Below are 21,221 nucleotides of genomic sequence, written 5' to 3' on the forward strand. Positions count from 1 at the left end.
TCTTTCCATTTTTAGGCAAGTACACACGTGGTTGATTTTGTATTTTTCGATATGGGTTTCCCACAGAACAGTGTCTCAAGAAATGTCACTATTCACGTTCTCAACACCAATGACAATCGACCACGATTTGAAAAACCATTCTACAATATCACATTACCTGAAGATTACCCTCTCCATGAAGTCTTTCTGAACGTGTCCGCCGCGGACGATGATATGGATAGCAAACTCAGATATGAGATTCAAGACACAACTCAAAACACTTTTACTATAAACCCTATTACTGGTGAACTCTCCCTGAATCAAACGCTAGATTTCGAATTGCAGAAAACACATACTATCTCAGTGACGGTAACTGACCAAGAACATCTATCTCGCATTGCCAACACCATTGTGCAAATTACCGTCTCCAACGTTAACGATAATTCCCCAAGATTCACACACGACCAACAAAACATCACTGTGAATATCTTACCAGATGAACCAGTAGGATCCCTCCTCTTAACTCTCACAGCAACTGATGTAGATTCTGTAACCAATGAAGAACTTACTTTCAGAGTTGCACCAATACCTACCCAACCACCAGAGGTCTTTGCTGCTCCAAGTCTTATCCCTGGTCTCCCATTTACGTTAGATTCCAAAACAGGAGAGATACGCCTTTCGAGACATCTTACTGATCATGATCCAGTAGTATTTTATTTCACCGTACAGGTCTTTGATGAAGACCAAAAATCAGATTTGATGGTCATCATTATCAAACAAGTTCTTGGTAACACTTTACCAAAATTCGACGCTGATACGTATGTCTTTACCATAGCTGAAAACACTATCAGTGGAGACCTTCAGATAGCAGTAACAGCAAACGATCTTGATTCTGGCAATTCTGGTAAATTGACATACCAAATCATCACTATCGAGAAGAATCTACCTTTTGGTATAGAAAATAAAACTGGTGAGCTCATCCAGAAAGAATCATTGAATTTCGAGCAGCAAAAATCATACACATTCGTCGTTCAAGCTATTGATCATGGTTATCCACAAAGATCAACTTCAGCTTTGGTCAAAATCAACGTCTTGGATCAGAATGAAGTTCCAATTTTCACTAAAACTCAATACGAAACACGAATCAGTGAAACTACATTGCCAGGGCAACCAATTGTCTTATTGAGTACCTTAGATATCGATTCTGGAATTGATGGTCAATTAGACATGGAGATTTCTGGTAAATCAAGTGATTTCTTTAGAGTCGAATCAAATACTGGAGCTATTCTGTTGAACAAAACGCTCAATTTTAACATCAAAAGTAGATATGAATTAACGGTCTCACTTCGAGATAAAGGAACACCTTCATTGGCTTCACCAGAGAAAGCTAATGTCACTATCCTTGTCACCAAAGATATGAATAATGGTCCAACGTTTAATGATACCAGATATATCTTCTATGTCCAGGAGAATCAGAAAGGAGTCTTTGGTAAAGTTTTTGTTAACCACGACCAGTCTTCCACATTGGTTCTTGAAATTCCCAGTCAAGCTGATAAATCAATGTTCAGTCTCACCAATGATGGAACTTTGTCGATTGTCGGTAATTTAGACAGGGAAGTGAGTCCAGTTCATCACTTTTTGATTGAAGTTTACGAGACAACTGCTCAATCCGTGGTCAACCGTGCTGTGGTAACAGTGCACGTAAACGATGTTAATGATAACTTACCAAAAGCATCCATCAAAGAGATTGATGAATCTATTCCAGAATCAACACTCGCTGGTAGCATCATCAGTGTATTCCAAGTTACAGATGCTGACACAAGCAAAAATCAACTCTTCGTTTCCTGGTTGTCACCTAAACAAGATCATTTCGCTTTATTACAAAATGGTAGCACTGTTATGTTGGTTTTGTCAAAAGAATTGGATTATGAGACCTCCAAGAGACATCAATTCATAATCTCAATCTCTGATGATATTGAGGATGACAACGAAGATATTATACCAGTATCGATCCAAGTAACAGATGTCAATGAGTTCGCTCCTGTCTTTGACCAATCATCTTACACAGTGTCTATCTTCCAGAATTCCACAATCGGCCAACAGCTTTTAACCATCAATGCAACAGATGCAGACGCATCAGAGCAAAATTCTCGCATTACCTACAACATTTTACCACAGTTCTCGGATAGGATTCGTTTGAATGAAACGACTGGTGTTGTCACTCAAATAGGATCATTTGAAAATACAGAACAAACAGTTTTTCATTTCACGATCATTGCTAAAGATAGTGGAACTCCTTCCATTCGCTCCGAAACTACTCTCACCATTATTGTCATCCAACAGAATCTCAATGCACCAACATTCACCAAAACTTTCTATAATAAAGACATTTTAGAAAACTCTATGATTGGTTTAACTGTATTGAAATTCGAAGCGTCAGACAAAGATAAGGTTGGAAAACCTCTCATCTTTGCCATCAGCTCTGGTGATCCTGATTCTCATTTTAGAATCTCACCTGATGGATCCTTGTTGATCAACAAGAATATTGACCGGGAACAAATCCAAGATTTCAATCTAGACATCACACTTCGAGATAGTGGAGCACCAGTGTTATATTCACCACAAAATGCCATAGTGAGAATCAAAATCCTTGATCAAAATGACAATAAACCTGTATTCAACACAACCAACACAGTCAGTATTCTAGAAACACAACCAATCGACCAATCTTTTGTCATGTTATCAGCAACTGATGAAGATTCTGGACTCTTTGGACAAATTGAATACTATTTCCAAGAGGCAAATCTCTTGGAAGAATTCAATTTGAATGAAAACACTGGTCAAATCAGCGCACGTAAACTTTTGAAACCTGGAGTGGTCAATCTCTATGTTGGTGCTCGAGACGGGGGTGGTAATACTGCTCAACACACTATCAAACTAACCATTGGTGATGTCAATTCACCCCCTGTTTTCTCGCCTTCTGAAAATACTATATCAGTTTCAGAATCGATAGAGGTTGGGGCAACTGTGATAACTCTGGAAGCAAATGATGTGGATCAAGATGATGAGCTCGAGTACTCTTTTGCTCCAGAGATGCAAACATTTGACTCCTTTGAAATCGTTGGTGATAAAGTGGTGATAGCTCAAACTCTAGATTATGAGACGAAGAACAGTTACCTCGTGGGTATAGTCGCCAAAGATAAAGCCCGCTCTTCATCGAATATCTTTAGATTGACTATCAATGTTGTTGATAAGTTCTTTAAACCAGCTTTCAACCAGAGTTTATATGAAACAAGGATGAGTGAATCTTCTGAAGTCAATACTGAAGTCCTTCAAATGAAAGTCACATCTGAAAGCACAGTCTCTTTCACAATAATCTCTCAACAACCAAATGCTCAATCCTTTGAAATATCTCCTACAGGTCTAATCACTTTAAAGAAACCACTAGACTATGAAAATAACGAGAAACATCGACTTGTTATTCGGGCTAGTGTCTCTATTGACACATATAGTGATGCAGTTGTTATTGTCAATGTCATCAACGAAAATGAACATAGACCACAATTCAACCAGGACTCGTATCAATTCTCCATTCGAAGCCCAACCTTTAACAATACGGTGGTCGGTACCATCATTGCTTCAGATGCCGACAAAGGGTCTTTTGGAGAAATTATTTACCAAATTACCAGTGAAGATGATACACTACCTTTTGTATTGGACCAAAACCACATCATTACGACCTCAGATCTACTATTTGCACAAAAGAGTCGATACACGTTGGAAGTTAAAGCCACAGATGGAGGAGATTTAAGTTCAAACAATGTTGAAGTGATTATCAACGTAGTCGATAACACTGACCGTATACCATATTTCCAACCAACCATTATTGAGCAAAACATAGCAGAAGATACATCTTCCGGAACAAGCCTGCTTCAGCTGACGGCAAATGATCCGGATACGGGAATATACGGACAATTGACATTCTCCATCAATCCTTCTGACGACGCTTCAATATTCTCCCTTGATGAGATGTCCGGTGATTTATCATTGAAAGCGGACCAGAAACTAGATTTCGCCATCAAACAGAAATATGTACTTATTGTGAGAGTGACAGACGGAGTTGGGTTAACATCACTCGGTACTGTTATTCTAAACGTTGTCGATAAGAATAATCACGCACCGATTTTCCAACAACTTCAATACAAAGCTTTTATTGCAGACACGGCGCCAGTCGGTCTCTCGATCACAAAGGTTCACGCTACGGATAAAGACGTTGTCACTGGGCATTTGATTTTTTACTGGATTATTTCCGGCAACGGTGGACAATATTTTGATATCCATGGACAAAATGGTGAAGTTAAATTAAAGAAAATAATTGAACCAGATATGGAACAGAAATTATTCACCTTAGAGATCGAAGCCTTCAACAGGTTAGCAGATAACACAGAAATTGTCTCAGTCAATAAAACAAAAGTCATCATTGAGATCCTTTCACAGACATCACTATACATCCCAACCTTCCAGCAAACAGAATATAACAAAACCATCCAAGAACCAGGAGAATTAGATCAAATCCAACTCCGAGTGTCTGCTACAATTTCTGATGACCGCATTGCAGAGACCATACGATACAACATCCAAGACTCCAAATACAACGATGTTTTTAGAATTGATCCATTAAGTGGTGACATCACTTTACGAAAATCTTTAGATCGTGAACAAAATGATCTGTACGTTTTCACTGTAATTGCCTTCACAACCTTCCACGGTGAACAAGATAAAGCAACTGTGTTAATCAAAGTTTCCGATGCCAATGATCATTTCCCAATACCAATAAATAGAGAATATGAAAGAACGATCGACATTGAGGAAAATCTACCAGTTGGTTCATCAGTTCTCACCATATCGACATCAGATGAAGACCTTGGTGAAAACCAGGAAGTCCAATTCACAATCAAATCTGGTAATACTGGGAACATGTTCGAAATCTCCAATAATGATGGAATCCTACGTGTTAAATTACCTTTAGATTTTGAAAGCGAACCTAAACGGTATGTCCTTAAAGTCAGTATATCAGATTCTGGCAACCCGCCAAGAACCAATCCCCAAGATATGACTGTTACCATAAACATCCTAAATTCCAACGATAATCGACCAAGATTCGACCAGCAACAATACCAAACAAATATCAATGAAACCATCGATGAAAATCAACTTATTTTGACCGTAAACGCCAGAGATGCTGACAGTGATAAACTTGAATATGCCTTACAAGGGACCGAATCTGAGAAATTTAGAATCGATTCTGAATCTGGTCAATTGTTCACCAACTCTAGTGATTTCAATGCGAACATGCAAAATAAATTCTGTTTCTTGGTGAAAGTTACTGACGGTAAATTCTCTGCATATTCCAATATCATTATTAACGTTTTGGATATCAACAATAATGATCCTGTTATCATCAACCAAGACAGAATCATCAACATCCCTGAAAATCTCAATCCAGGTACAATCCTTAAAGTCATTGAAGTGGAAGATGAAGACCAAAAAAACTCTGGACAATTATCAATCACAATCATATCTGGCAATCAAAACTTGTTCAGTATCTCAAACAAAAATCTCTTGATTCTATCTGGTGATCTTGATTTCGAATCTGAAAGTCAGTATTCTATCACATTACAAGCAACCGACTCTGGATCACCACCAAAGAAATCACAACCAGTCACCTTCCAAATCATTGTTGAGAATGTCAATGATAACACTCCAAGCATTTCAATAAATCCTGAAGTAGATTTGCAAGAAGGAAATTACAATTCTAAAGAAGTGTTGACTTTCAGAATCACTGACGCTGATGGCTCCTTGAATCCACTTTCAGTCAATCTTCTTGGAGAGGAATCTTTATTTACCATCCAAAAGGTATCTGAATCAGATTACAATCTTCTTGTAACTGGTAACATTGATTTTGAAACGAAACGCGAATATGCATTGACTCTTATTGTATCTGATGGTAAATTCACCAACGTCTCCACAATCAATGTCAACATTCTCGATGTCAACGAGCAACCAGTTGTACCAGTGACTTCCTACAAAGTGAACATGTCCGAAGCTGCACCTACCAACACCATCGTTGCTCAGATTCAAGCTTCAGATGCAGATACTGGCATCAATGGAAAATTAATCTACATTCTAGTTACTGATACAAATCAATTTACTATCAATACGGAAACTGGTTTGATTCGTTTAGTGTCTCCATTAGATTATGAAACGCAACAACAATACCTACTCCGTGTTTCAGTATCTGACCATGAATTACAAGCATTATCCAACGTATTGGTACTAGTCAATGTCCTCCCCATTAATGAACATTCACCAACTATCTACACTTCATCAAAGATTGTCACAGTATTGGAGAACAACCCACTGGAGTACAAAATCTTTGCTAACGATTCAGATTCTCACTTAAACTACCTTTGCTGTCGATTCTCAATCAAGTACCAAAGCACACCAGGGTTGTTTGAACTTGTAGAAGAACCTGGTAACCCTGAATTGGTGACTTTGAGAAATACTAGAGTGCTAGATTACGAAGAAGAACAAATTCATATCGTCACGGTTGAAGCGAGGGATGGAGAATCACCAAGTCGTGTTGCCGTCACTGGTGTCCAAATCATTATTGAGGATCAAAACGACCACAGTCCAATCTTCGGTCAAATTCCTCAAACCTTGCGAATTCCTGAAACTTATCCGATAGATTCAATCGTCGCATTTATACCAGTTACAGATCTTGATTCTGGAGTAAACGCTGAGATTGGGTTATCATTCGAAAGTGGAAATACAAATGGAGATTTTGAACTCACACTAAACCATGCTCTCGTTGTCAAGAATGCTTTGAACGTACAGCGAACCTCAAGCTACAATCTCGTTATTGTCGCCAAAGACCAAGGCACTCCATCTCGCGATAACAAAACATCAATCAAAGTAGAGATCATCAAAGAGAATATACATCCACCAGCATTTGCAGTTACTTTGGTTAGACGGTCAATAGATGAAGGAGTTTATGATGATCGGGAGATATACAGAGCTGTCGCCACAGATCAGGATGGTGATTCTCTTCAATACACACTCCTTGGTCAAATGCCAGGAATAAATATCACTGCAGATGGCGCTGTTGAAATTTCTGGATCTTTCTTGGTAAAAGAGAAACAGGATTACAGTGTTGTTATCCAAGCCAGTGACGGACGATCCAGTGCTACAATGGTTTTGCAATTGGAGATTCTGGACATCAATGAAGCACCAGAGTTTTCAGAAGAAGAGATCACGATTGAGATTCCCGAACAAACGCCTGTTAATTCTCTCTTAAACGTTCTCAAAGCAACCGATAATGACCTTGCTGATAACGCAAATCTCTCATATGAAGTCATCTCTGGGAATGGTAATAACATCATTCGTATTAATGATGATGGAGCTGTAATCTTGGCAACTCAATTGGATTACGAAAGCAAAAACTCGTACAGGTTTGTCATCCAAGTGAAGGATGGTGGAAGCCCATCCTTAACTGCAAATATAGATTTTAATCTGAATATACGAAACTCGAATGAACATGTCCCAGTTTTCGATGTCAAGCAATATAATTTCACAAAACCAGAAAACACAGTTTTCGTGGAAACGTTTACTGCTCGAGATGTTGATAGTAACACTAATATAGTCTACTCTCTCGAAACACTTTCAAACTTCAGAGGTATGTTCAAGATTAATTTCAATACTGGAGAAGTAGTAAATGAAGCTATACTTGACTACGAGAAATATGAAGAAATTATCTTCAATGTCATTGCCACAGATGGGAAATATGAAGCTTTCACACAAGTCGTGATCAAATTGACCAATACCAATGATAACAAACCAGCTTTCATCAAAACCTCCTACAACATTCCAGTATCAGAGACAACCTCAATTGATCAGCTATTGGTAACCTTGGAAACTTTAGATCCAGACGAAGACCAGGTTAGCTTGAGCTTTGATTCTGGCAACAATGATGAGACATTCCGTATCCAAGACCACGGGATCTACCTGAATAAGAAACTCGACTTCAAAGTGCAATCTATCTACCAACTCTCAGTGAACGCCTCTGATGGTCTTTTCACAGCTGATCAAAAAGCTGAGATAGTGATCAGAGTTTTGAACGAGAATAATTTACCACCTGTATTTGGGCAGTCTTCAGTTGAAATATCGGTCAATGAGTATGTTGACGATGTGGATATCTATACAGCTTTGGCAACAGATGGAGACTCTTTGGAGCCTTTGTCTTACTCTCTGCGTGGTGGTTTAGGGTATTTCCAAATCGACCGAAACAATGGTACTGTTAGAATCATACGTCCTTTAGACCATAAGATAATCAGCCAAATAGCTGTCAACATCATTGCATCGGATGGTTATTTGCAAAGTGTAATGACACTGGTGATTGATGTTGAGGATGTGAATGAGAAACCAGCCTTCCGACAAACAGAATATGAAATCTCACTCAGTGATGCCACATCTGTTGGAACCTTCCTGGTGCATTTGCAAGCTTCAGATCCAGATTCCACCAGTAATTCTCGATTGACGTATCAACTCATCTCTGATAACTCTAAAGGTGCCTTTGAGCTGGAAACAAGCACTGGCAACTTGAAGCTTGCCAAGAAACTTGATCATCACAGAAATAGTTCATTCGTTCTTCAAGCTAGGGTCTCTGACCAAGGCCAACCAGCACTGTCATCAGATAATCTAGCAACCATCAATATCCAAGTCTTCCTCGACGAGATTATTGTTCCTTATTTCCGAAAATCTATCTATAATGAACGGACTGTTGAAAACGAGGATTTCAGATTCTTCTCAGATGTGATTATTCCAAACCCCCATCAAAAAGTTGAATACTCCTTAACTGAGGAACCAACAGACGGACAAAAATATCTACAAATCAACAAAGATAACGGCGAAGTGACCAACTTTGTTAAACTAGATTATGAAAAAGTTAAGATAATCTTTGCCACGATTTACGTTGCTGACCAGAAAACGCCAGATGTCAAAGGCCAAGCTTCGCTGTTCGTTAACATTGAAGATAAAAATGAATTTGCTCCAGAGATTCGTGATGAATCTGTGGAAATTGAGATTCCAGAAAATGCAATTTCAGGCACAGTTTTGTTCAACTTTGAAGGTTACGCCACAGATAATGATACCAGTAACCAAGGAATATCTTTCCGCATCTTGAACAGGGATGAATTCTTCATTATTGAGAATGGAACGAATTTAATCTTAAACAAGACTCTGGACTACGAGACTTCAACAGCTCATTCCATTAGTGTCCAAGCTATTGATAGTGGAATTCCAGCATTACGATCGACCAATACCATCAATGTCAACATCAAGGTTCTCAACGTCAACGAATTCTCACCAGAATTCCCCGATAATTTGCGGGAAATAAATATCAATGAAAATCTGAATATTGCAGAAACTTTCAAAGCTACAGATGAGGATCGTGATGAAGTTATTACTTATTCAATTGATGAGACTTCACAATATACTTTCGAAATTAACCAAGATACTGGTGTCCTGCGAAACACCACAAGAATGGATTATGAGCAAGTTCCCCAGTACACCATCACCATTTTCGCTACAGACTCAGGTTTGAGATCCAATCACACGATACTTTTGATCAATCTCCAAGACATGAATGACAATACTCCAACTTTTGATCCTCAAACCTATAGCATCAAGATCTTAGAAACAACACCAGTCAACCTAACACTTTTGACAGTTTCAGCATCAGATTCAGATTCTGTTTCTGAGGGAAACATTGAATACTATCTGACAAAAGACTCAGATAAATTCAGAATCAACCATCAAACTGGTGATCTCAGTTTAATCCAACCAATAGATTTTGAAACACATGATAACGAATACATTCTCCAAGTGATTGCCAAAGATGAAGGGACTTCTCATACTTCTGAAGCAGTTAACATCACAGTCCAAATCATTGATCAAAATGATAACGCCCCAGATTTTGGATCGTCAGGAGAAAAAATCACTTTCACTGAGACAAAAGAAATCAATCAGTTTGTCTTCAAAGTCACCGCATCTGATGATGATCTTAATGATCAAATCACATTCTCAATTATTGGTGATTCTCCATACTTCAACATCAATTCAACAACTGGTGTTATCACAAACATCAAACCCATCGATTACGAGAAACCATACGAAAAGAGTTTCCATCTATTCATCAAAGCATCTGACAGTGCTGGCACTTCATCCACAATCAGAATCGAAATTATCACCTTGGATCAAAATGATAACCCACCCTCCTTCAACCAGACCACTTATACAGTTCAGTTACCAATGAGCTCCAACTTTGTCGTCAAAATCTTAGCTTCAGATCCTGACAATGGAGCTAATGGTCAATTGGTCTTCGAAATCAATCCTCCAATACCAGGTTTCACTATCGACAGTACCGGTTTGGTCACTGTCGACAATATTTCAGCACTCCAAGATATCGAGCAGATTGATTTAAAAATCCGAGTCAGAGATAGTGGGTCACCTCCATTCTACGCCAAGCAAAATGCTATTGCTTATATCACCATTAATGGTCGACCAGAGCCTACAGTTGTTTCACCAACATCCTCCATGTTTAATCTTCCTGAGAATGCTGCTGTCGGTAGCAATGTCACTCAGATTGTTGCCAGAATCAATGGTGGTCATGGAAAAGTATTTTATTTCATTAAAGATCCAATCGAAGCGAATTTCTTCTCCATAGATATGGAAACTGGCGTCATTAAAACAACCAAACTATTCGACCGTAAAAAACAAAATGTACACAAATTTTCGGTCATCATGGAAAACACGTTGGAAAGAACAAAAATGACTTTCTTCAACATCATCGTCAATATTATCGATATCAATGACAATCGACCAGTCTTCGAATCTCAATCTAAAGATATCTTCATTGAAGAATCAACAGGAATCGATCGCCTTATTGCCGTAGTGCGAGCAACAGATAAAGACTCTGGTGAAAACAGTAGAATCACATACACGATTACCAATGCAGCTGATAATGATGATAAATTCAAAATTGATGAATACGGTTCTATCCGTTTGAAAAATAAATTGAAATTCTCGGAGAAGGAATTCTACAATCTGGACATCATTGCAACAGACAATGCAGCAGAGAATTCATTATCTTCAGACATTTTAACGTTGAGAATCACAGTTAAAGAGACACCAAAGGTTGAACAACCTCAAGCATTGGTAGAGATTCCAGTGAATGATTATTTTGAACAACAACCAAAAGAAGTGAATATCGAATTACAACCGGATGATCCCGGCGATGAAGATTGTAAGTCTTTCTTTTCGTTTGAAAAAAGCTTGATTTGATTTCTTTGATTATCCCTTAGTTTTTTGTTTCATGATTTCTCTATCTGTTTTTAACAATAAGGAGTATGTGATTTTTTTGAGCGATTCACTCAGTTTTTACTTCGCCATTTATCATGGATAATTTTAACTTTGCTGTAAGTCTATATAGTAGGGGGAAATTTGTAAAATCGCTCGATTTTTTAGTCAAAGCCCTTGTTGTACATTTTTGGAAAGCTAAGGGGTAGGGGAATCAAAATAACTTGGGTGCCAATTTTTTTTCGGACACTTTCGTGTGATTTTCGGACAAATACGACGGTCTCAGGCAAAAATCATAGGTTGAAAAGTTAATGAAAATTTTAGCTTGAGAAAACGTAGACCTGTTGTATATTTTTGGAAAGCTCTCAAAAAATTAAGATTAGGGATATATTGCGAGTATATGTGATTTCTGTACCTAGCTCGAGATATTAACCCTTAAAAACAGTGTTTTTCAGCCAGAACAGGCCAGAAACAGCTGTTTTGCCCAGTTTTTGCGCTTTTGGAAGCTCAATATCTTCTTCAAATTAAATTTCAATCATAAATCTTTAACTCGTATAATTAAATTTTTGAACCTTTTAGATGGCTATTACAGTATGCTTCCACGTATGTCGTGGTATCAAGTCAACTACCAAGCCAATACAAACAAAAATGGATTGAGAAAATATCTAGCCTACTCTGTCACTCTCGACGCACAACAATCCCAACAAGGTATCAGCTATATAATGACAATGTTATCCATATGCAATGCTTTCTCCCTAATCTAAAACGTCCTAAGAGTTACTGAAAAATATCGAAAATATAATCTGCGTGTAACATACCTTATCGGGGAAAAAATGTCGGCGGAGAGTGACGAAAATTTTGAGGGGTTGACGAAAATTTTCCCCGACAAAATATTTCCCTGACATTTTATAACCCGACCAAAACTTGTACCCGATTTTTTTATCCCCAACCAAAACATTTCTTTTGGGCAGCTTAGTCGGGTGAAAGTGACGAATTTGACGAAATTTTTCCCCGACTAATTAAAACCCCGATATTTTTCCCCGATAAGGTAGTTAAGAGTTGTAAATCAACTTTATTTTCTTTGACTTGCCATCATTGTCATTTTCTTGGTCTCTTCAGATTCTTTTTATTAAAATGATACTCAGTTGACGATCTCTAATTCGTCGTTCTACCATTCGGTACGCTCCATTACTTGATGATATTGCGAAAGTCATCGTCAACAAGAAGTAACTTTCTTAAACGACGCTTTACTATCCGATGCGGTCCTTATTCGATGAAAAATCCAATTCCCTGAGTCAACTGTCATATGCGTACCCTGCAAAATTTATGACGGAGTTGCAGACGTTTATGACATATTCATAATTTTTTATTAAACAAAGACAATAATTACAGTGTCGTAAAAACCGCTCTCATCCATAAATTTTGCAGGGTACCTCGCTACACGCCTATGACTGTAATTGATACTTGACATATTCATTCTTTAGGAGGCACCCGTAAGAGACGTGCTTTAGACAATCAAAATGGAACGGTGTTCGATCCGCAAAGTGTTCAATTTGAAATCGGATCACAATCAGAATGTCCAGATCCAAGAAATAAGGACGTCCCTTGCAATGGTCCTGTGCAACAAGGAAAGAAATTCAGGTGCAATTTTCAAAATCTTTAATTTTGCTTTATCTGAAGAAAGAGCAGTTGTTTTAAGATACCTCATAGACTTTTGGTCGATCAAATGCACTATAGATCCAAATAGTACCGTGGGATGGCTAAACTTTCTTAATCCCGGCAAAACTTTCCTATTATCACACTACAACAAAACAGACTAGGTGTTAGGTACGAAAGAAGATTCAACATCTTTTTAAACGATTAGTCTCGCGGCCGTAGTGTGATGTTTAGTATTTGTAAGCTTCAAAAGAAATATTTTTACTGTTTTGTCCGCGAAAAAACAGCGGAAAGGTCCCGGAAATGCGTCAGGAATGTTTTCCGGGAATAAGAAAGTTTAGCCATTCTACGGTACTCATGAATGTCTTTGGAATCACCCTCACAGAAAACGCGAAAATCTGTAGCCCGAGACTCTCCAATTCTTATTTGAACTTCTATTTTTTATTTCAGATACGAATTGACAGCTGGAAAAGTCGGTGAAAATGAAGTTCGTTCCAATCGAACGGTCAATCGTGAAAATGCAACTAGCACTGATGATACTGTAGTCACTGGTATGTATTTATTATCTTCTTGGATCATGGTGACTTGATAGCTCAATTGTTTCGTGTAGAATTTCGTTTCAGTCTCGATTTCTGTCACATGCACTCTCATTAGCTTCATAACAATCTGAACATATCAGAAGAAAAGTGTGGAGAAATCCTCCACCTTGCGCGATGATGAGAGAAGACCCTCTAAGACGTAGCCAAACGTAAATCTCGTGATATCCAAGCACGACAAACCTCCAATATGAATATCACTGAATCGGTAAACTCAATCTTGTTTAGATTAGCTAACCATCTGGAGAAAATCTTCGATAGTCGAGTGTATGAAAAGAATGCCATATTGTAGCTACCATCATCTGTGACTGGCTAAAGGGTACAAATAGAGATCTTAACTTTCGTAACCTGTTATCTAAGCTCACTTTTCTCTCCCTCTCTTATTCAATAGCGACATCAATCACATTGGAACCGTTTGTGGATTTGAGTTCAGGAAACATTCACTACATGATCGGACTTGTAATAATGGGAGTGCTTCTTGTCATCTGTATAACCATCATCTCGTTTCTTGTTTACTACAACGGGTAAGAAATAATTTATGAACTTATTTACCAAAACATGGGTTTGGTCAACGGGGTAGGGCGGAGGAGGTGGGAAATAGTAGTAAGTAAGTCTGTGATCGCAGTCGAAGGTAACTGTATATCTCCTCTTTCGATATCTATCTACCCGAAGGTAGGGGAAGGCACTACTCTTTCTCCCTGGATTGCTCTATTTACCCTTGATACTTCTATTTAAATGCTGAGCATCAAGAGTTATCAAGTTCAATCTTTTTTGTACTAAGTACGAAATCTTTGGTATGAACCGGTCGAGAATTTAACCCACGACCTTGCGGAAGCCGGATACTCTACTACTGTACTAAGGTGCCAGATAGTCATGAATGACGTCCTAAATTATTTTTGAGGTCAAATCCTGTTTTTATCCAATTAAATAACGTTTTATGGTTTGGAGAAGGTACAAAGAGCTAAAAAAAATAATTGGCGGTGGGCGACAATTTTTTCACCAAAATTTTGGCCATCTTATTTCAAGCGGCTCAACAGGGCTTATGTAAAAGACTGATTTAGATTTTATAAAGCCAACGAAAATGCACCCAGCATTAGATTTTTTTGTCAATAGTCGCAACTCTCTTTTGAATTTTTTTAAAACCGTGCTAGGATAAGTTTGCTTGCAGTCAGATAAAAAAACTTTTCATCCAATATTATGTGATATCGACGTAATTTTTCCTGCTTTTCATTCCGGATGCATTTACGTCAGCCTTTAGAGTAAACCCGTAGTTTTGTTATCGGAGAATTCTCGGGATAAAGATTAATGTTACGTATAATACATATAATGATTAAAAATCAATTTCAGATTTTGGAGTTTCAATTTTTTAAGGCGAATATTAAATATTCTCTTTGAAAGAGCAATGAATATTTCGAAACATTTAATAAAGATCTTCCTAAAAAAGTACTGGTGCTAAAAGTAAGTGTTATTCAAATAGAAACAAAAGAAAACACAAAACAATGTATCTTTTACAAACCTCTTACTCTGATCATTATCTTTCCCATTTTCAACTTCGTGTCTTCAAAAAGCTTTTTAAAGATATTGAATAATTTAGTTCCCTTTTACATATCACTCCCCAAATACGTAATGAACTCTTTTAAAAAAAACCCTACAGTAACGAAGTATTGTATCTATGTAATTCCAAAATTTTCTTTGACGGAGGAACATGGGTCAGAAGCCATCAAGCAAAGTGTATGTAACATGATATTTTTGCCTATTTTTCGAAACATCGTATATCGGTATGATCGGCTGGCATTGTTATTAAGAAGTTATATCAGGGCATGTCTTATTAGTCCAGATGATTTAGTTGAAATCTCACTCTCTGAAACATGGAAAATTGAATTCCCAACAAACTAAAACTTGGTAAAGCACTTTCTCTACTAGAAAAAAATCGTCGATAGGGCGCTAACGAAGGATCGTTGGAAGGGGTGGATGATTTCTTCATATATCACCACCTCTAATTTCTTGAGCTTCAGTATGCTGCAGTAAAGTGTCGGCTTGTTGGGGCTTTCATCCACGTAAAACACCAATAGTCGGGCTATACCAAAGATTATCAAAATGGTACTTGATGCATCTCTGCTTGATGCTCAGCAATTAAGAGAAGGGTCAGGAGTAAGAGGAGCAATCCAGGGAGAAAGTGTGGCGCGCTCCCCTACCTTCGGGTAGCCATAGCTATCGAAAAAGGAGCCTTTGGGTCGCCTCCGAATGCAGTCACAGACTTACTTACTCACTTACTGCAGTTATATCTCTGATGCAGGGTTTTGAGTGTATGATTTGGAGGCAGATATTGATACAGGTTAGCTTTGGCGGGAGGGATTAGTGTCAATGATGATATGGTTTTCTTTACCCCCCTTATCCCCCTATTATTAGCTGGAACTAAAATAAGAAAATCTTTTAGCCTTCATCATTTGCTATTATCAGAAAAAATTTGCCGTGAGGCCTGCGCTCTTCGATTCCATTTTTAAATTCATCTCCATACCTACTTTAATTTCTTTAGCTATTGGAATGAATCGTACGACACATTATACCCACCATCCTCTGCTTCCTCCTTCACACTACCGATGCAAATCAACGATCGGCTTATTGCACGTTCCCGATCGGGATCCATAGAAACCACGTCATCACAAGGACTTCAACCACCCTTCATGGGACCAAACTCAAAGAGACGGAAAGCTCCTGATAAATCAAGATCTAGCTCCTCGGCTTCGAATAGTTCCAGAGCTTCACGAACAGGAAGTGGGGCTAGTGACGGATCATATTACGTCCCACGGGCTGCGTGAGTTTATTTTCTTCTTTCAGTGTTTAAAAATCTTATGTTTCAGACTGACTTTCGTCTCAGCAAGACGTATATTCAAGCCGTACAAACATTCGCGAAAAGGTCGGAAACGGTCGCGAAAAGGTCGGAAACGGTCGAAAATATTATAAGGGGCATTCGCGAAAGTTTATGCACGCGAAAAATTGTCGACAAAATAGAAAATATGTAAAACTAGCCGGTACCCGGCGTCGCACGCCGGTTAAGCTGTAGCTGACACACTAAAAGTCCTTTGGATGTTGAAGCTGGCTTAAAAAATGATCAAATTAATAAAAAGATATCTTCAAAGTTTGACTCTAACCAGTGGCGGCCTGGCAGGGGGTGCAGGGTGTGCAGTGCACCACCCAGAAAGACCTGAGAGGGGCGCCAAAAAAGCTTTTCAAGGGGGCGAAACATTCGCCAAAATTCTTTTTGATGTTTAGTTGGGCGATTTTGCGATCTTTGACACGTTTTAAGCGCCTTCTATAAGTGCAATGTAAGTTTTATTTTACGATTTCAAAACTACTATCAACATTGAATTGCGAAAAGTCAAAGCAAGAGAAGTGTTATGTATCCACCAGGGGTTAAAGAGGATGCTCACCCCCAAAATGAGAGATTGATCGAAACTGCTCGCTGTGGTTTTTGTGGTCTTATGCGAACTAACTTTCTCCTTTTTAGAATATCTTATAAGCTGTTTGACCTTTCTTACACCAAATTTTTTTGCCTGCGGCGCCAGAATTACAAACATCCCTTATTCTTGCCAACTTGTTGAATTTTAGGGGGCCTCTTTCAGCCATTGATCTTTAATCGAGAGTAAAGTAAGACCAGGAAATAACAAGGAAATAGATATCAAATTATCATTACCACTTACACCACCTTCGTATAAATAAAAGTTTGTTAACTCAGGGATTCCGGGCGTTACTTTCAACCAGTCACTGCTCTTACAGTTTAATAGTTTCACTTAATGGTATAGGGCGCAAATAAGGACAAAAAAACCAGGGGCGCCAATTTCATAGTTTGCACCACCAAGACAATTAAGCCAGGCCGCTACTGACTCTAACCCTCGAACCCTCCCCCGGAGATCTTTTTCTCGCTTCGCTCGCATTAAATACGCCGTCCAGCTTTCGACAATTTGAGAAAATGTCATGGTAAAGAGGAGTGAAATGTAGACATGACAATTCTTTATGAAAAAGCGGGAAAGCCACAAAGAATAGTGCAACTTTCGAACTTTGTTTTTATCAGATTTAAAAAGGTAAATAAGTCAATTCTAAATTGCTTTTTTTAAAACTTTTTAATTTTCATGTTTTGATTTACATTTGAAATGTTCTTTTCTATAAAAGAAACTTGTTTTGTTTTGAAAAGAATTCGAATGTCATTAATAAATACGATCGTTAAATACATTCGCGAAAATATTTCAAACAAAAGAAAAGAAAAAACAGGATCGGCCAAAGCTGGGCAGAAATTAAAATTACTAAATGTAGATGGGCCTTAAATTTCAAAACAAAGGCTGAACAAAGTCTAAACCATGCTCTATTCGATCTGTCAATCAAAGCAAACTTATCGAGAACAAAACATTGCTTGCGAAATAGAAAGTGTGCAAATCGCGCGAATCCAATAGAACAAATTTGTGGAGCAAGAGACTAAAAGTCATAATTTTAAAACACAAACAAAGCGAAAACGAAAGTGGTGACACACAGACACACAAAGCACCGCTATTAATATATAGACTTCTGACTTAAAATTAAATGTGGGATTTATGGTGTCTTTTAGCCTGTTAAAGCCTCGTGAGTCAAAAGACAAATTTTTCAACCCATGTCAAGAAGTATTTGTCCTTCGAAACCATCTTTTCTTGTGAAAATATTCATTTTTATGTCTTGATTCACGAAGGTTTATGCTCGCGAGAAGGATTTCTTTTCAAATTCGCAGAAGTAAATTTATTCCGGTAAATTTTGCGATTTTCAGACCCCGCTAAGGTTTCTGCTCGCAAGTTTGTACGCCAAAAGTAGGCTTTCCATCTCAATTTTCAGTGAAACTTTATATGAAACATGAATCTTGGTGTGTTAATAAATTTTCCATCCAATGATTATAAAGAGTCACGCATAAGAGCCTTTCCTGGAGAAAAAAAACGAGACACTCAATTCTTTTCATTTCAGGCGGTACAACAGTCCAACGTACGATTACCGAGAGAGTGGCTATTTTCATGACGTCATAAGGTAAGAATTTTAACACACACCCCCTTTTTGAGCCATTGGGGGTAAAAGTAACGGACTGAAACTCGATGGGGATTGATATTCCCATGTTTTTCATGAATTCCATTATTTTCGAGTCAGAAGATTTAGTGGGGATGTAGAGTGGATCTCCAGAGTTTACTTTGATATTTTTTGATAATAAAACATATCAGAGGAAATGTGTGCAGCCTAGTGGGGATTGAGAAACTAGCACAAATTTGTTTTCAGTGAGGATCTGCTCATCTGATTATTTTCAGCGTGGACAAAAATAAGAGTACGATGAAGAATTAATTGCCAAATAGAAACTCTGAAAAACCTTATTATGCTATTGACTTGTTTGAAGCAAACAGTACAACCTTTAAAAGTTCACCTCTAATGGTTTTAACTAATTTCTTACCCTAATGAAAAGCCATAAAAATCACAAAATCAGGCGTATCTATTGTGACACCCTGTTTCACAGCCTCGGTGGAACTTTTTCCTAAAAGCGGGAATAAAAAGTGTCTACTGAAATTCCAATCGGGATGAAAATTCTATTGTGCCAAGGTTAAAAAATCCAGCGTGACGGTTTTGGAGTGCAATATCTAAACATTGAATTTCGAATGGGGATAAAATTAAAGTAATTTTCCCAATGGAGCTAAAATTCTAGGATATTTTTCCCACCGGGAACGAAATTTTTGCCAAATTTTCTAGTGGGGTGGTGGTCCCAGCGGGTCTGTAACACAGGGGTGTATTGTGAAAGGACGGTTAAGTAAATCAGGCCTTGGTGCTTTAAGACTTCTCGGTAATTCAAATATTTGTAATCTTCAATTTATTACAGAGCGAAACAAGTGGAATTTGAACGTGAAGGGATAGCTTACGACGAACCTGACGATTATAATGATGGACACGCTCATACGAATCAAGGTAGAGTTTTATAGATATATCATACTTTCTCTTAACTACCACTCTCCAATATACAACTCAATATCCACATAAAGGCCATCCCTAAAGTTTCAGATATTTTCTTGAAAATGATGTGCGAAAACCTCTTTGGAGAAAATAAAAATTTTTAGAACACCTGGAAACTTTTCTTAAAAATTTGAATACGGGGATGGAGGATATAGCATTTTTTGAAAATCTACCCCCACCCCCGGACATTGTGAATTTTGTCTCCCGGACAACAAATCTTACCCCCCAAACAAGCATCAGTTGACCCCACAGACATTTAAAATCACACCTCTGATCAGAGCAAGTTTTCCTCAAAACAAAGCAAGTATTGCAGATTTTTCACTACCCCTGGACAAAATATCCAATATATCCTCCACCCCATGTACAAATATTTTCTGGCTGAGCCCAATGCATCCTAAAAATGTTCATCCCTTTGATTTAAGTATAAAAAATGTCAACATTGAATTTTCATGTAATGACAATTTCTCCGTGTACACAATTTTTTTCGTTATAAGCACTACTTCTTTATCAAGCTCTCAGAATGCTTAACATTCCATTTTTCTTAAACAATCGAGCCATTTTTAGGTATCAAGAACTGAGCCTGCATATGCTTATAAACGTTATGCTTATAGAAATCTTTTCTTTTTCTTCGTTTAGGTCATTCTCCACCATATAAAGAAGAAAACGTTCCAACAAAGAATTTCACATACATGGATGTCAATGATATCGCTTTCACCAGGAAAGGATCGCCCATATTCTTCGAGGTTGACCCTGAAGGTTGGTACTTTCCCTTTCAGCCGCCCACACGCCCTTTTTTATTTATTTCTTATCTACGTGTTTACATAACACGAACCTCTATAACTCGAACAAGTTTTTTCTTCCCTTAAGTTAACAAGGACTGCGGAGTGACTAAAAACTGAACAACCCGCAGTTCTGACCCACAAAATCGGGGATATGGTGAAAATGTACTGATTTATCGTCGTTCTTAGTCAAGTCAAGGTGTAAATAAATCATAGCTAACCGTCTCTGTCACAGCAAAAAACACACTTACACGCTTTTTTTATAAGAATAACTTCTATAAAAATATCGTTAAGATGTAATAAAAGAATCTTATTACTTTTTCTAAAGAACGCGTCATCTCTATCACTTTAAATGACCAATTAGTGAAGTATCTTGTAAAATCTCCAGCTCATCCCGAGATTTCAGAGTCAGCACAATAGGCCTTTTGTTTAGAACAATAGGAAAATAAGAATACTGCTCACCCTCAGCCAAAGAACACTATTTTTATTAAAAAAGCCATCGTTTCAGATTCCCAATAAATTTACTTTCCATATTTCTTTCAGTTCCCAGCAACATGCAAAAACGTCCTGTCACTGGACCTGGACTTGAATCTGATCCCGCAATCGTTGACCCGCAAAAAGGCACACCCGAAACAGCTACCCTCGAAACTGACTTACCGGCTTATTAAAGTAAAGTATAGAATTTAATGCACAATATTTCTTATTACCTTGTATGGCACCTTTGATACTTAAAAAAGAACGGCACGTTATATTATAGAATTTGACCTAAATTACATAAACAATCATGGTC

At 37.9% G+C, this 21,221-nt stretch overlaps 1 protein-coding gene across 1 annotated transcript in view; it reads left to right on the forward strand.

Annotated features, from left to right (window-relative positions):
* The window catches only part of LOC136799686 (uncharacterized), a 43,690-nt gene extending 22,469 nt beyond the window's left edge, over positions 1-21,221 (forward strand). Inside the window, exons 16-25 of the mRNA XM_067056400.1 lie at positions 16-11,341; positions 11,974-12,102; positions 12,879-13,035; positions 13,501-13,601; positions 14,038-14,170; positions 16,183-16,461; positions 18,630-18,689; positions 19,522-19,607; positions 20,289-20,408; positions 20,975-21,221. Coding sequence (XP_066912501.1) covers positions 16-11,341; positions 11,974-12,102; positions 12,879-13,035; positions 13,501-13,601; positions 14,038-14,170; positions 16,183-16,461; positions 18,630-18,689; positions 19,522-19,607; positions 20,289-20,408; positions 20,975-21,099 — 12,516 coding nt within the window. The 3' untranslated portion in view covers positions 21,100-21,221. The remainder of the gene's footprint in view (positions 1-15; positions 11,342-11,973; positions 12,103-12,878; positions 13,036-13,500; positions 13,602-14,037; positions 14,171-16,182; positions 16,462-18,629; positions 18,690-19,521; positions 19,608-20,288; positions 20,409-20,974) is intronic.

This window comes from Clytia hemisphaerica, unplaced genomic scaffold, assembly GCF_902728285.1.
Source record: "Clytia hemisphaerica strain Z4C2 unplaced genomic scaffold, Clytia hemisphaerica genome assembly, whole genome shotgun sequence".
Lineage (NCBI taxonomy): Eukaryota > Metazoa > Cnidaria > Hydrozoa > Leptothecata > Clytiidae > Clytia > Clytia hemisphaerica.